We start from the raw sequence: 17,299 nt of genomic DNA, 5'->3' as shown, positions 1-17,299 counted from the left end.
GTGGCTGGGTGGCCGCGCGGTGCAGGCCTGGGGCAGTCGCTGGTCGGGGGCCCATGACGGGGTCGCGGAGTCCGCAGGGAACGAGGTGAGGATGCGAAACGCGACCTCCATAGTGGTAGCGAGTTCAACAGTGTCTTCTAAATTTTGGGCCCCCTTCTCAAGCAGTCGCTGGCGCACGTAATTGGATCTGAGGCCTGCAACAAAGACATCGCGGACAGCAAGTTCTCTATGTTCAGCAGCATTTACAGCCTGGTAATTACAGTCCCGGGATAAGGCTTTTAAGTCTCTTAGAAATTCTTCTAGCGATTTTGTGGGGCGCTGGCGACGTGTAGTAAAAACGTGGCGCGCGTAGACCTCATTGACGGGCCTCACGTACATTCTGTCGAGTAGGGCCAGGGCCTCTGTATATGAGCCGGTACAATTTAACTGAGTAGATATATGATGGCTCACCCTTGCGTGCAGTAGGCTGAGTTTCTGCTCCTCCGTCGTTTCTGTGGTGCTTGCTTCAGCCAGGTAGGCCTTAAAACATCGGAGCCAGTGTGAAAAGATTTCTTTCACCTCTGCATCCTGTGGGTCGAGTTCCAGTCGATCAGGTTTGAGGGCTGATTCCATAGTCGTTCCTTACTGTTTCTTAAGACGATTAAATTGATGAGACCATCAATTCACGTGACGCGTGGTTAGAAGTGAACAGTGGTTTTAATCGTCTTACAACAGAGCCTGCCTGTGACGAGATGAACTCCAGATGAACTGGCAGGCAGGCTCTCAGCATCAACCTTTATACTTCTGGTTAAGGGGAGGAGCCACAGGTGGAGCCAAGGGTGGAGCCCAGTACAAGCTCCTCATCTCCCCCTATGGGTAGAGCCACGCAACTACACGTGATCCAATATAATATACAAGCTCAACACATGTTGTACAACACAGTGTGGATTATTAGTATTTATAATTCGCCACACACCTAAAACTCCCCTCTTGACCCACTCCCTGCAAGTCATAAATCCCAGCCAGCAAACATGTCCACAAAGGAGCAATTAAGGCCACTTCCTCTTTTCCCACTGGGATACAACTGTGACCAGAACTTTCCCTCCTGCTCCTTCCCTGCCCCTCCCACCCCTTGATCTCACTGCAATTTTATTCCCCACCACTACTTTCCACTCTGATCCTCTTCCCTACCTCTTCTCTGCTCCACTCATTCTCTATTCCTGCATCTCCATCTCTTTCTCTCCATTCTTTGCTCCTGTCCCCCCACCCTTTAACCTCAAAATGAATTCCACTCTCCCGCATCTCCCATTTTCTCCCTCCTGTGATCCTGACTGCCTCTTCAGCTGGATGTAATAAATCCTACAGTACTATTTAACAAAGTGCAAAGTACTTCCAATGTTTTGAGCAACATTCCTATGCCAAACAACGCCCCAAAAACAGATTAATAGTCATGCTTGCTGTTTGTTGGACTTGGTAGCATGCCAATTACTGCCACAGGGTCTCCATGTGTGATTTCTCCAATCTCTGACAATTTGGAAACTGGAAGATTTGACCCCTAAATTTGTCAATTTGAGTAATTTGGCAATTAATTATTCAACTGCTGTAATATCTCAGAGTGCTGAGAATACAAAAGGGAGGAAGTTGTGTTAACCTTGCACAGAACTTTGGTCAGAGTCCAGTTAGAATAATGTATCTCAGGAAAGAGATATTGGTCTTGGAAGGGTGCAGCACAATTCAAAATGATACCAGAGCTAAAAGGGTTAGATTATGTGAGGACAGGTTGCATAATCTCAGTTTATATTCCCTTAAATATAGAAGATTAAGGGGCAATCTGATTTCGAGTTAATGTTGTATATAATATTGCAATTTAATCAAGGAGTTAATCTGGTAGATAGAAACCATTTCCTTTGGTGATGAAATCGAGAATGACGGGGCATAAATTTAGCACTTAAAATTAGCTAGGTCATTCAGGAGTAATAGCACAAAGCATTATTCACACAGAGAATTATGGAAAGTTGGAACTGTTGTCGCAAACAACTGTTGACACCAGATCAGTATCAAATGTCAAAGCTGTGATTGATAGATATTCAAGCTTACGGAATCAAGGTGGGAGGTGTAATCAACATACAGATCAACCTTCATCTAATTCAGGGGTTTTCGAAGTCAGGGTCGTCACCCGCGAGTGGGTCGGGGGCAGATGTCGGGAGGGTGGTGGAACGATCTGCTTTTAAGTTGAGAATGCTGGCCGTGACCAAACTTGAAATGCAAATGATAGTGTTCCCACCGTGCGCAGCAGCAGAGAGCGTGTCGTGTGCCTTGGGCGCAAAATCACAGAGCAGTATTGCTTCCATTTTCCAGCTGCTGGCAAGCAAGGCAAGCGAACTGTGTGAAGAACTGAAGATGAATGGTTTTCTTAAAAGTAAGAGATGGCCAGAGACTCAAATAGGCAGTGTACCTATTGGATAGGATCTCACAACAGAATCTGCTCGATAGAGCTGCTAAAGAGAGTCCAGGGCCCGACCAGGGCTCTGCATACTGCTCCAGGACCTCTGGTTAACAACCTACAAAGAAGAAACTTAACTCGATAATAAAGCAGTATAAAAGATGATTTCTTGACGTATGGTTTTGTCTTTCATGAGGAACTACCTACGCAAGGTTGGATTTTTCATTTTCATAAAGATGAAGACGGCACAAAGGAACTGGCTGAAGTTTGCACCAGAAACGGGACCTACCCTCTCCTCCTTCCGACCTGATTCAAGTGAGATCCTGAGGAACAGGCTCCCCTTTCGCATTTAAGATAAGCAAATGTGCTGTTTGTTGCAAAGGTTGGCGGGTGTGGGTAATAGGGGGTCCCGGGGAAAAAAATTGGCAACACACTGATCTAATAGAGTGAATCCTGAACAAATGTCAGATTGAGAACAAAATCCAGTATAGCAATCAAATAACTCAGCAAGTTAACGCATGTTCTGGATTTACTTTGCAATTTATCTGTTTCTCCTGATTCACTCTTTGCCAATAGCAGAAATAGATAATTGTTTTGCAAATAGAGGAATTATGCCGTTGACATGTTTACACCTGTCCTGATTAATTTTCCTGAATAAGCAATAACTTTTTTCATGTGTCTGTAAGTAGATACTAATTACTTTTCTGTTAGCCTGAAAGTGCTGACTCTTCTTAAAATATCTTTGTTCCCACAGTGTATTTCAAGATATGGTAAAACTTGCTGACACTTGGCAAAAACAATTGGAACCACAGTAGTCATTTTGTGCTTATCCCAAAAATCTTTGTAATGGAAAATGTTTAGAGTCATAAAGTTTGCCAGCACAGAAAGAGGCCTGCCCTTTGGCCCATTGTGTCTGAGCTAGCCATCAAGCACGTAACTATTCTAAACCCATTTTCCAGCACTTGGTCCATAACCTTGTATGCTATGTTACAAGTGCTCGTCAAAATGCTTCTCATATCTCAATCACCCTTTCAGGCTATGAGTCCCAGATTCCCACCACCCTCTGGGTGAAAATGTTTTTTCTCAAATCCCCTCTAAATATCCTGGGCGGAATTCTCCGACCCCCCCGCAGGGTCGGGGAATCGCCCGGGGCCTTCATAAATCCCACCCCCGCCGTGACCGGAATTCTCCGCCACCCGGGAATCGGCGGGGGCAGGAATCGCGCCTCGCCGGTTGGCAACCCCCCCGCGGCGATTCTCCGACCCGCGATGGACCGAAGTCCTGCTGCTGCCAGGCCTCTCCAGCCGATGTGGTTTAAACCACCTCTGTGCCGGCGGGAGCAGGCGGCACGAGCGGGCCCCGGGGCCCGGGGGGGGGCGGGGCGATCAGACCCCGGGGGGTGCCCCCACGGTGGCCTAGCCCGCGATCGGGGCCCACCGATCGGCGGGGGGGCCTGTGCCGTGGGGGCACTCTTTTTCTTCCGCCGCCGCCACAGCCTCCACCATGGCGGAGGCAGAAGAGACCCCCTCCACCGTGCATGCGCCGGTGGTGATGTCAACGGCTGCTGACGCTCCGCCGCATGCGTGGACTCACGCCGACCGGCGAAGGCCTTTCGGCCAGCCCCGACGCCGGCCGGCATGGAGCCACTCCGGCGAGGGCCTAGCCCCTAAAGGTGCGGAGAATTCCGCACCTTTGGGGAGGCCCGACGCCGGAGTGGTTGGCGCCATTCCGCCCCACCGGGACCCCCTGCCCCGCCGGGTAGGGGAGAATACCACCCCCTGCCCCTTAACTTAAATCTATGCCTCCTGGTTGCTTATTGGTCTTCATTTCAATTTCGGAGCTCTTTAAATTTTTTTTCTTGCTTGGCCAGGAGTTGGGGGGGCCTTGCATAAACTTAATCTCACGAGGTTGGTGGAGCAAATGGAGGAGGAGTTTAAGAGGTGGGATATGTTGCCGCTGTCTCTGGCGGGTAGGGTACAGTCAGTCAAAATGACGGTGCTCCCGAGGTTTCTGTTCCTGTTCCAGTGCCTCCCCAACCTCATCCTGAAGGCCGTTTTCAGGCGGGTTAATAAGAGCATTACGGGGTTTGTGTGGGCACACGGGACCCCGAGGGTGAGAAGGGTGTTCTTGGAGCGGGGCAGGGATAGGGGGGGCTGGCGCTGCCTAACCTCTGTGGGTGCTACTGGGCTGCCAATGCAGCGGTGGTGCGTAAATGGGTGATGGAGGGGGAGGGGGCAGCATGGAAGAGAATGGAGATGACGTCCTGTATGGGCACGAGCCTAGAGGTGCTGGTAACGGCGCCGCTGCCGCTCCCTCCAATGAGGTATAACACGAGCCCGGTGGTGGCGGCTACCCTCAAAATTTGGGTGCAATGGAGACGGCACAGGGGGGAGGTGGGGGCCTCGATGGGGACCCCGATACGGGGCAACCACCGGTTTGGCCCAGGGAGAATTGATGGCGGGTTCCTGAGTTGGCACAGGGCAGGTATCAGGAGGTTGAGGGACCTGTTTGTAGACGGGAAGTTTGAGAGCCTGGGTGCGCTGGAAGGGAAGTTCGGGCTCCCCCCGGGGAGCGCTTTCAGGTACATGCAGGTAAGGGCATTTGTCAGGCGGCAGGTGGCGGCGTTTTCTCTGCTGCCGCCGCGTGGGATCCAGGACAGGGTGCTCTCGGGGGTGTGGGTTGGTGAGGGGAGGATCTCGGCAGCATACCAGGTGATGCAGGAGATGGAGGAGGCCTCGGTCGAGGAGCTGAAGGGTAAATGGGAGGAGGAGCTGGGTGAGGAGATAGAGGAGGGGACGTGGGCGGACGCCCTGGGGAGTGTGAACTCCTTCTTGTGCGAGGCTTGGCCTCATACAGTTTAAGGTGCTGCACAGGGCTCACATGATGGGGCAAGGATGAGTCTGTTCTTCGGGAGTGAGGACAGGTGTATCAGGTGCTCAGGGAGCCCAGCAAATCATGCCCATATGTTCTGGGCATGCCCAGCACTGGGGGAATTTTGGAAGGACGCAGCGAGGACGGTGTTGAGGGTGGTAGGATCCAGGGTCAATCCGGGCTGGGAGCTCGCAATTTTTGGGGTTGCGGAGGAGCCGGGAGTGCAGGAGGCGAAAGAGGCCGGCATTCTGGCCTTTGCGTCCCTAGTAGCCCGGCAGAGGATTCTTCTTCAGTGGAAGGATGCGAGGCCCCCAAGCGTGGAGGCCTGGGTCAACGATATGGCAGGGTTTCTTAAACTAGAGAAGGTGAAATTTGCCCTAAGGGGATCAGTGTAGGGGTTTTTCAGGAGATGGCAGCCACTTCTGGATTTCCTGGCAGAACGATAGGAAAAGGCCAGTAGCAGCAGCAGCCCGGGAGGGGGGGAGGGGGAGGGGGGAAGGGGAGAGGGGGGGGGGGAGAGAGAGAGAGAGGGGGGGGAGAGAGAGAGAGAGGGGGGGGGAGAGAGAGAGAGGGGGGGGAGAGAGAGAGAGGGGGGAGAGAGAGAGAGGGGGGGGAGAGGAGAGAGGGGGGAGGAGAGAGAGAGGGGGGGGGAGAGAGAGAGAGGGGGGGGAGAGAGAGAGGGGGGGGGAGAGAGAGAGAGGGGGGGAGAGAGAGAGGGGGAGAGAGGAGAGAGAGAGGGGGGAGAGAGAGAGAGGGGGGAGAGAGAGAGGGGGGAGAGAGAGAGAGGGGGGAGAGAGAGAGAGGGGGGGAGAGAGAGAGGGGGGAGAGAGAGAGAGGGGGGGAGAGAGAGAGAGGGGGGAGAGAGAGAGAGAGGGGGGGAGAGAGAGAGAGGGGGGAGAGAGAGAGAGGGGGGAGAGAGAGAGAGGGGGGAGAGAGAGAGAGGGGGGGGAGAGAGAGAGAGGGGGAGAGAGAGAGGGGGGGGAGAGAGAGAGGGGGGGGAGAGAGAGAAGGGGGGAGGGGGGGGGGGAGGGGGGAAGGGAGGGAGGGGGGAGGGGGGGAAGGGGTGGGGGGGAAGGGGAGGGGGAAGGGGTGGTGGGGGGGAGGGGGTGGTGGGGGAGAGGGGGAAGGGGTGGTGGGGGAAGGGGGAGGGGGAAGGGGTGGGGGGGAGGGGGAAGGGGTGGGGGGTAAGGGGTGGGGGGGAGAGGGGGGGGTTGTTTTGGACCGGAGCGATGGGCATAGTTGCTCTATGCTAATAGCGGGCGTTGATTTATTTATTTCTCTACGTATACACGGGGGGGGGGGGGGGGGGGGGGCTGTTTGTTGAAGGGGCGGGCGTGTGTTTTGTGCGAATGGCGGGTGTTAATTTACCTCTTCCTTTGTGTATGCGCGGGGGGGGGGGTACTGTTTTTTCTTTTTTCTGTTCTTTGTAAAACAAATTACTTTTTGTTATTTTATGAAAATTTTGAATAAAAATTATTTAATAACAAATAAAATAAAAATGTTCTTGCTGTCTTAAGTCACTGTTCTTTGGGAAGGTGTTTTTGGGATGAGTCACTCAGAATGTAGCTAAGATCAGCATTTTTGCATGTATGTTTCTGGTAAATTTGCTGTTAAGTGTTAGTAGGATGGAGGAAATTGTTTTGTTTGGTTTTTGTCCCAGAATTGATTCTTTGTTGCTGCTTGACGTAATTTGATGGAATTTCCTGGTAATTTGGCCAGTAGTAGCGCAGAAATTTGTATCAATCTTCACAGATGTGATTGCTGAAATTCCCCGAGAACCACCTTCGTGAGAGCTAGAAGATAAAGCAAGTGAAAAATCAACGCAAGCAGTTAGGGCACGGGTGGGCAAACTTTTCCGTGCAAGGGCCACATTCAGAAATTCACAATTTTAAAGGGCCGCATAGTATATTAAGTAAAATAATTAATATTTAAAATAGCCAAAATAAAAGGTTTTTAAAGAAAAAAAAAGCAATAAATTTTTATTAATTAATATTTTAAAGTAGAAACTTCACATGAAACACATGTTGTGCCGAGCAATGATCACCCTACTCAAGTCAACTTATCCAACAACAATTAAAAAAAAAAAATTTTTTTTTTTTAATGACTTGATCTTGGTGGGCCGCATAAAGACGCGGGCCGTAGTTTGCCCACCCCTGAGTTAGGGCCTAAGGAAAACGTAATCCTTTTCCTTCTTCAAATAGATTCTTTCATTGCATTAAAATTAAAGTTTAAACCCATCATTTATGCAGTTGAGGCAATTAATCTTCAGTAAATTTAGATTCTAGAAGTTTTTCAACTTGTAAAGCAAACCATTCTGCTGCCATTAAGGTGCAACCAAGGATACGGAAAGTGCCTTTCAGGTCTCGGGAAGCGTGTGGTGCGAATGCCAACATGAAGGAAAAACCTACTTGACCTCATTTTCACCACTCACTTTCCTGGATGCATTTGCACAGTCCATACAAAGACCAAACCCATCATCATGCTGAGGACACCCTTTTACGTATTATGTGGCACTGCCACTGTGCTAAATAAGGTATATTCAGAACAGCTCTCGCATCAGAAAACTGCATCCATGAGGCGCTGCGGGGTATCAGTAGCAGCCGAATTGTATACCACCACCGTATATAAGCTCATGGCTGCCATATCCCTTACAATTCGAATAATACCAAGCCAGGAGACCAACCCTGGTTTAATGGGCTGTAAATGAACATCTGAGGAGTAGCTAAATAGGCATATCTAAACATGAAGTTATCCTTGTGGAAACTACAATGCAGGACCATATGCATGCTAAAGAATGGCATCACTTTTTATAGGTAAGAGTTAAGCATCACACAACCAATGGGTCAGATCGAAGCACCTCGGTCTTCTGACACCCAGTCATGAATGGTACTAGGCAATTAAAAAGCAAATAGGAGCAGGCTCCATGAATATCCCTATTCTCAATGTTGAGCAGCCCAATACCCATGTGTAAAAGAAGAGTTGAATTGTTTGCAGCCATCTTTAGCCAGAGGTGCTGAGTGGAAGATCCAACTTGCCCCCCCTGTTGAGGCCCCCCACATTCACAGAATTCAGTTATCAGACAATTTGATTGACTCCATGTGACATAAAGAATGGCTTAGCGCAGTGTTTTTCAAACTTTTTTTCCTGGGACCCGCTTTTGTCAAATGGCCGAACTTTGGGACCCACGCCTGCTCACTTACCATTAATGTGACAGAGAAGCCTTTTTAAAATAAATTTAGAAAACACGGATGTGACAAGTAAGCCTGCTTGGTCCTCACGATCTCGCTCCAATCAGGCTTCATGCTCTTCCAGGGTCCCTACGCATACGGGCCACGACTGAGTGGACGACAAGGCCGAAGACCCTGATGCGCATTTGCGAATGTCGGCCAACCGCACTGCCCATGCGCGATGGCGCACAGAATGCGCTGACGTCAGCGTCATGATGTGTCCAAATTGTGGCTCCGCCCATTTAAAGCAGCAATGTCCAGCCAAAGGAAGGCAATGCCTACAGTGTGGAAAGCCTGGGCATTACGCGGCCTTATGCAGGTCCGATCCACCGAGCAACAGTCAGCGATCCCAGCTGCAGCGTAGACGTGTCAGCTGCGTACAACAAGACATGCAGGATTCGGATCCCAACAGCCCAACGGACCCCGATGCTGACTGCCTCGAGTCTCCATACCGGGTGGGCATAATCACCACATGCGAGCTGGCCTCCACCGTGCCTGCAAACAATCTTTACTGTGGATCCTGCTGACGTAGGTGTGCTGTCGTCACGGTTAACCAGTCTCGCATCCGATTTAAATTGGACACTGATGCATCTGCAAACCTTGTATCACAGTCGGACCTCGACAGCATCCGAGACCAACCTAGCATTCTTTTACCAGCCTGCCAGCTCCTTGACTACAATGGCAATGCCATAGCTGCCAGTGAATCGTGTCAATGAGGTGTATCTCACAAGGCAATCAAAGCGACGTTACGATCCGAGATTGTCCGGCCTTACAAGGCATCCCTGCTCGGTGCTCGCGTATGCAAACTCCTAAACCTGGTCCAGCGCGTCCATGCCATGTCCTCGACACTGGCGACTGCCTCGCCCAATGTAAATCTCCAGGCTGAGATAGACGACATTCTCATGCAATACCACAACATGCACTTGCCGCACCAGGGTCTACAGGATAAGGTAGTGTGGAGAAAGGAGTAGGAGAGGGGAAGGTTTCAGTAATCTACCTGGTGAGACCACATTTGGAGTATTGTGTGCAGTTCTGGTCACCTCACTATAGGAAGTATGTGGAAGCATTGGAAAGGGTGCAAAGGAGATTTACCAGGATGCTGCCTGGTTTGCAGGATAGGTCTTATGAGGAAAGGTTGAGGGAGCTAGGGCTTTTCTCTTTGGAACGGAGGAGGATGAGAGGCGACTTAATAGAGGTTTATAAGATGATGAGGGGGATAGATAGAGTGGACTTTCAGAGACTATTTCCTCGGGTGGATGTAGCTGTTCTAAGGGGGTATAACTATATACCCCCTTGGGGATTCCCGGATCATGGAATCAGCCGTCGAGTCATAATTACATGACTGCGTTAGGATGCGGAGATGGGTCAAGAAGGACTGAAAAGGTTCATCCTTATGTGGGAGATATAGGAGGGATATCCGAGGTAGGTTCTTTACTCAGAGTGGTTAGGGTGTGGCATGGACTGCCTGCTGTGATAGTGGAGTCGGACAATTTAGTAAATTTCAAGCGGTTATTGGATAGGCACATGGAGCACACCAGAATGACAGGGAATGGGATAGCTTGATCTTGGTTTCGGACAATGCTCGGCATAACATCGAGGGCCGAAGGGCCTGTTCTGTGCTGCACTGTTCTATGTTATATGTTCTATGTTTGATGGAATGGGCACGCTCCCATATCGTCACAAGATATTGCTCAAACCGAATGCCATCCCAGTCATCCATGCACCACGCCGGGTGCCGGCTCCTCTCAAGGATCATCTGAAAACGCAGCTGTCTTGTTATGCTCTTGACGTAGCATAAGCTGCTTCCTTGATGTTCACTCTGACAAAGGAAGGTTCAGACGTGGAGATAACTTCAACACGTTTATTAAACTATTTACAATTCTCCTACTCTGATTCGCCTCTACTGTTAATCCTTCTATAACTACTCAGACTGCCGAACTAGTCTGCTACAATCCACGTGGTGGATGTGATGTTCAATCAACCCTGTGTCTGTACTCACTGAGTGTCTCCACTGAAAAGAGGAAGATCATGTGTGCTGTGTCCTTTATATATGGGTTGGTGTAATGCCATCCTGTGGTAGTGTCACCTTTGTGTGTATCGTGAATGCCCATTGGTCGTGTCCTATCTTACTGACCTATTGGTTGAGTGTCTGTGTGTCATGTCTCTGGTGCTCCCTCTAGTGTCTAGCTAGTATACGTGTACTTAGATTAACCCCTTGTGTATCTACAGTGATGCATATCACCACATCCCCCCTTTTTTCATGTTACATTTTTTCTGTAGTGTTAAAGAAAATTGAACAAAAAACAGGTAGATAAGCGGTGCTCTGTACAAGTTATGATAACAGTGATCATTAAACAATCAGTCCAACTCATATGTACGAGTCCAAAACCCATCAATTATCATGATCAAATGTCTTTCTTGTTGGGTTGGTGAGTTGGTGATTTTGATGGTGACATGTCCTTGTGAACGCCATCAGTGTCCCTGTGCATAAGGAACCAAGAAGTGATCAAATCACTTTATTGTCTGATTTGGAGCCTTTTTTTCTTCCGATGCTTGTAATAGCGATGTTGGATGGCATCTGTCCTGAAAGCCAGGTTGCCTGTTGGTGGTGCAGCACACGCGAATTGGGAAGATGCATCGTCCTGCCATGGCATGTCATTGTACTGAGCTGAGCAGTAACAGTGTCCCTCATGGGCAGAGTTGTACCATGTCGTACAAGTCGTAGTTCCATTGGTGTAATCTTTGTCGTGCTTGCTGTCGACGATGTTGCCTTTGGTACGCATCGTGTCGTTGTCTTTGGTATGGTTTTCATGGTTGTGATGTTGTGTTGGATGGTTCTGTTGTTGTGTTCGCTGTGCTCAAAGACCACACTCTGTGGATAATACGAGTCCTTCACACAGTTACTCGTGTCAGCGTGCTTTGTGGCATCGTCTGTCTCCTTGAGCGTGCCGTCACTGAGTTTGCGGCGCTCCCCGTCTGGAGTCATGTCTGGCTTACTTGAATCAGCTGTGGCTTGTGGTTGCTCCCCATTTGGAGTCTAGTCTGTTTCACCTGAGGGAGTGTTGGTTTGCCGATGCTCCCCGTCTGGAGTCTGGTCTGTGTCACCTGAGTCAGTTTTGGCTTGTCGATGCTCCCCGTCTGGAGTCTGGTCTGTTTCAACTGAGTCAGTTTTGGTTTGTCGATGCTCCCCGTCTGGAGTCATTGCAGGTTCACTGGAGTCAGCTAAGATATCTTGACGCTCCCCGTCCGGAGCCATTTCAGGTTCACTTGAGTCAGTTGAGGTTTCTTGATGCTCCACGTCAGGAGTCAAAAGTGGAGAGACTCGAGCGAATGAGGTTTGAAGTAACGTGCTGGCACCACCCGCTTCTGCTTTGCCCAGCACAGGACTTTCTCCTTCACACTGTACCCACGAAAACACACAGTTATTACTCTTGGCGGCTCACTCACCTTTGGTATAGGCCTCCACGACCGATGAGGCCGATCCAGTTCATATCGGGAGGGATCATCCCCCTCCCCCAACAGCTTCGTGGCAAAATACACAGACCGTGGGCTGGATTCTCTGATCTTGAGGCTAAATGTTGACGCAGTCGTATACGCCAGATCGTTTTACGACGGCGTCAACAGGCCCCTAGGGGCAGCAATCCTGCGTCTCATTGGGCCAGCACGGCACTGGAGTGACTCACGCAGCTCCAGCTGCCGATACCGGCGCCTCGGGTCTGCGCAATCGCGTCACGACTGGCACGAATTCCCGCATGCGCGCTATGACCAGAATAAACTCGCACATGAGTGCTAGCTGTCTTCTCCGCCTCGGCCCCGATGCAACATGGAGGAGAGCTACAGGGCCTGGCACGGAGGAACATAGGCCCCCACCAGGAGAAGCCGGCCTGCCGATCGGTAGGCTCCGATCGCGGGTCAGGCCACGGTGCCATAATTCAAAATGGTAGTCATGGTCATCTCTATATTTTTGGAAATGTTTACTACAATATGGTTTAGCTCAGTGGGCTACACAGCTGGCTTGTAATGCAGAACAATGCCAGCAACGCATGTTCAATTCCCGTACTGGCCTCCCCGAACAGGCACCAGAATGTGGCGACTAGTGACTTTTCACAGTAACTTCATTGAAGCCTACTTGTGACAATAAGCGATTATTATTTATTATTATTATTATTATCATTATTCAATGCTGCTGAGTTCCTAACCTATATTTGCTTCCAGAGCAGAAACTTTGGAGTCTAGATGTGCATTTATGTTGGGATATCCTTTTAAATACTGTCACTGAAATTCATTATTTTAAATTGAATGCAATAAAATGCTTCTAATTTTCTCCACAGATATGAAGGACCTTGCACTGACTCGGGTTAACTGTGGAGACTGGCCAGATGTTTGCGCGAAAGAAAATGCTACACATTATCCTGCTGTGAAGATTTATATTCAAGGCGAGAATCCTATACTCTATTCTGGGATGCTTGGAACACAAAGTCTATTGAAGTTCATTATGCTGTGAGTAAATTATACAAGGCTTCTCATTGTCATACTGTCTTTTACGTTCTCTTCTGGTTGGTGGGTGACTCTAAGAAGGCAGGATTCATTGTCCTCGTGTTACTAAAAGACACAAGTCTGAAAATTATCCGAATTTTAAATTCATTATTCAATTTGTCATGATCTGATTTGTACCTTCAAACTCTGGTTTGCTAGTCCAACACCGTGATCACGAGGCCACTTGCACTAAAATACTTATACAGTGGCAAAGAACTAACACTTTGTTGATTTTGATTTGATTTATTATGTTCTTCACATCCTATCCTTTGTATTCTGAGTTTAAACAAGGTTGTCATGGAGGCAAAGCTAACAGGTAAGTGAACTACATGGTATTCTTATCCTTGCTTATTGGGTGTACTGCTACGATCTGTTTCGGGACCGTTGAGAAATCCGAAGACCTCATTTTTGCCCAATAAAACTATGTCACAAGATTTCAGTTTCTTTTAAACAAAACACAAAATTTATTGTAAATAGAACAAATAAAATAAAGCAAGAATGACTAAGTTAACGCAATACCCTCTAACTACAAATGGTATGCACTTGGGTTTATTTCTTTCTTATTTTAATTATTTTAAATTTAATTCTTTTGAATTTCCTTCAAACATTTCAGTAGAAACCATCTATATATGTGCCACGGTCCTCTGGAGAATGCTGGTCAGCTCCAGCTATTCTGTGAGGTAAAGCTTGCAATTACTACCTCTTGACTGTGGATCCCTCAGTCCTTTGTTCCTTACATTAGAGGCCGAGAGAGGGAATAATTGAGCCTGTGGAGTCTTAGTCCAGCAGATAATGAATTGTAGCCAGAGGTTTTTTTTGAAATGTCTTTATTTTGTTTTGTCTGCGTTTTTGCAATCCTGCAAGGATTAGAAGGCAATAACTTTCATGGTGCAAATCAGTTTTAAAGCTCGATTTATTTCTAAAATTAATTTTGGGGTACTGTGCATCAGAATGCTTGTACATTTCATATGACTGCCCCATTTTCACTCACAAATAGAATAATTCCCATACACACTTGGATTCGAATGCCCTCTTCTACTGCTTGTTCTTTTTAATCTATTTCTTACTTTTTCTTTCAGTCTTTTTTCCCTTTCATTCTTAATCCAGTCTCTTTCTCTCCACTCTTTATCTTTCTTTCTGGATTTAATTTGACTCTAATTCACCATATTTAATTTTTCATCACTCACTCTGATTCTTTCGCTATCCTTTTTGTTTATTGGATGAGGGGTCGGACAATTAGGCATAGCATTCATGAGGTCCCAGGGGCAACGTTGATATTTATGCACCATTATCAATGAACAGCTCCGGCTGCAATCTGGTGCTGTTGTTACCCCACTGCTGCTCTGCTCCCACCGTTGTGGGATCTTCCTTATCTGAATGGCAAGTATGTTTGCTGTGCAAGCACTTGTGCTTCTTCCCGTGACCCGAAGCATCAAAACATAGAATGCAGCCAACAACCACAATTCAGGAGACTGGCTGTGGGCTTTACGGCAAAACAAAAACCCACAGACCTCCCCAGGCAACAAACATTATTCTTAATTGGAACAATGGCATGTGTACAATGGCTCTTGTATTCCCATTGCTCTTGTTATATTTTCACAGAATCCCCACAGGGCAGAAAGGAGGTCATTCAGCCCATCAAATCTGCACCAATCCTGGGAAAGAGCACCCTACCTAGGGACCCCCCCACCACCACCCTCCCCCCACCACCACCACCACCCACAGTAACCCCAATTTTGGGGCAATTTAATATGCCAAATTAAAATTAAAATCAGTGCTATCAAACTCACTCAAGTTACACTGACTTGAATTTGTTTTGTTTATTTTACTGTGGCTACTTTGTGCTGCTTTGCTGGTACATCTTTGGTCTGTGGGAGGAAACCGGAGCACCCGGAGGAAACCTACACAGACACTGGGCGAAAGCGCAAACCCGAAGCTGGAATTGAACCCGGCTCCCTGGCGCTGTGAGGCAACAGTGCTAACCGCTGTGCCGCCCAGATATCCCTATTTAGTGGGTGATAAAATATGAACCAAAGGTATCATAGGCTGAAGAGGTATCTTGTAAAGGTAAAGGGTAACAAGGATGACTCTTGCCCCCGAGTAGCTAGCCTTTAATTTCCTGGGCTGGGTCAAAAAATGAGAGGATGGTGGATTGGCCGAGTGCATGGGTGGATGACAGCTTTTAGCAAATTGGCATAGACCTGCCTGATTCACTTGCAGTGCTAACAACCCAAACCTGAAGGAATTATGTTCTTGCTGAATGTTAGATAACAGAGAGATAAGCTTGAAATTGTTGTCTCTGTGCCACAAATGAGAGATCCAAGTATTTTGCGTACAGATTTATTTGAGCAAATAATACTCTCTATTCAACACACACAGTCATGCCTTGGAATTCTTGAACTTTTAAAAGGAAAAGGAAACTATGAATACCAGAATTATAATTTAATTAAATAGGTAATATTACACCCTGAAGATCTATTTAACTGTTTAGGCAATGCCTAGTGGAAGATAAACATCTCCAAAGTATTTGCGTTTTTCTTACCAAGGCAAGCAAAGCAGCACAAAGTAACCGCAGTTAAATAAACAACAGAAATTCAAGTCAGTATAACTTGAGTGAGTTTGATAGCACTGATTTTAATTTTAACTTTACTTGCTTTAGATCTTAAAATAGGATCTTAAAATAAAGGAAGTTACACTGTTTTGGAACTCCTTGGTTTGCGCATGTCAGGTTTGGACTAAATTACTCAAAGTATCTTGAGTCTGACTTCTCTAAAACTAGGTCATATATTTTATTGTGTGTGCTTTTTGATCTGGAAATGTGTTTTTGATCTAAGTTTTGTTGGAGAGAATTTCCCATTAGCATCTGTTTGTAAAGTTAATCATTTCCAATCAGTTTACCCACAAGCATTTGGAGAAGAAATGTGCGTGGGCGTGCAAAGCTGAAATTGGAGAATGTTCAAATAGCGATGCAAATCAAATGAGCAAAAAGTGGTAACCAAATGCTAGAATAGGCTCCAATCATGACGGGCAAGATTTAACAACCAGATGGTGTCCGGCGTGGATCTGGGCGCGCTAGCTAAATAATGAGAAAGGCCAACATTGAGATTTGCGCTGGGCGTGAATCAGTTTGCTATCGAACCAGCCCACCCACTATGGGGAGTTCCAGATCATGCTCAGATATGTCGAGAATGTCATTGACCCCAATTTGCATCAATTTCCATCTCGATGGTAAGATTGAAGTCGAATGTAACGGCAACCCTGGAATTAACCAGCTCCCCAGCGAGAAATGACGTGGGTGTCATTTGGTACTCCTTTTTTAAAAAGGGAAGCTGGCTCAGTGGCTGCTGTGGGTAACTGGGGAGGTGAGTAGCCATTTCCACCTTCAGGCATGCAGCTCAAGGGTACTGGATCTGCTGCTTCAGTGCTCGGCATGGTGGGGTTGAGGGTTGGTTGGGGGGGGGGGGGGGTGTGTGTGCGGGCTGCGTTGAAGGGTATTTAGTCTGTGAGGCCTTCAAGTCATTTTAAAATATTGTGCATACCCATAACAGGGGCAACTAAGCTGCTGCCCGTCAGTCCTCCCAGACACTTCCATGACAGAGTTCTTGGTTCTGTGTTGAAGGTCACTTTAACTCCCCTTGACTGTGAGCAGCCTCTAGCTTCACAGCTGAATGTTAATGGTATTAGTTGAGGGCACGTCACAGCTCTTAAGTGGCTTCTCATGGGTGGATGTGCCATGTCTCAGACGATGAGTATTGCAACTCATTTCAATCAAACTTTGAAGTCTGAGCAGTTTGCCTGACCTCTATAATAATGATCTAATAATAATCTTTATTTTTGTCACAAGTAGGCTTACAATAACACTGCAATGAAGTTATTATGAAAATCCTCCAGTCGCCACATAACGGCACCTGTTCGGGTACACTGAGGGAGAATTCAGAATGTTCAATTCGTCTAAGTACATCAAGTGGGAGAAAACCGGCGCATTGGAGGAAACCCACGCAGACACTGGGAAAAGTGCAGACTCTGCACAGACAGTGACCCAAGCTGGGAATCAGACCCATGGCCCTGGCGTTGTGAAGCAACAGTGCTAACCACTGTGCTACCGTGCCGCTCTAGAAGAGTCAGCACCAAAGAGGCAGCAACCAACCATCAAACACTCAAGAACTGGGCTTCAGCACTGGCGATATCCTTGCGACTGAAGGATGAGTGTGTGGAGCACCTGAGCATGGTCTGCGTAATGTTC

At 47.9% G+C, this 17,299-nt stretch overlaps 1 protein-coding gene across 1 annotated transcript in view; it reads left to right on the top strand.

Annotated features, from left to right (window-relative positions):
- The window catches only part of txndc16 (thioredoxin domain containing 16), a 183,183-nt gene that overhangs the window by 95,089 nt on the left and 70,795 nt on the right, over positions 1-17,299 (top strand). The window contains exon 14 of the mRNA XM_038778837.1: positions 12,852-13,020. Within this exon, the coding sequence (XP_038634765.1) occupies positions 12,852-13,020 (169 nt within the window). The remainder of the gene's footprint in view (positions 1-12,851; positions 13,021-17,299) is intronic.

This window comes from Scyliorhinus canicula, chromosome 2 (assembly GCF_902713615.1).
Source record: "Scyliorhinus canicula chromosome 2, sScyCan1.1, whole genome shotgun sequence".
In the NCBI taxonomy this organism is placed as follows: Eukaryota; Metazoa; Chordata; class Chondrichthyes; order Carcharhiniformes; family Scyliorhinidae; genus Scyliorhinus; species Scyliorhinus canicula.
This window is presented reverse-complemented; position numbering and strand designations above follow the sequence as displayed.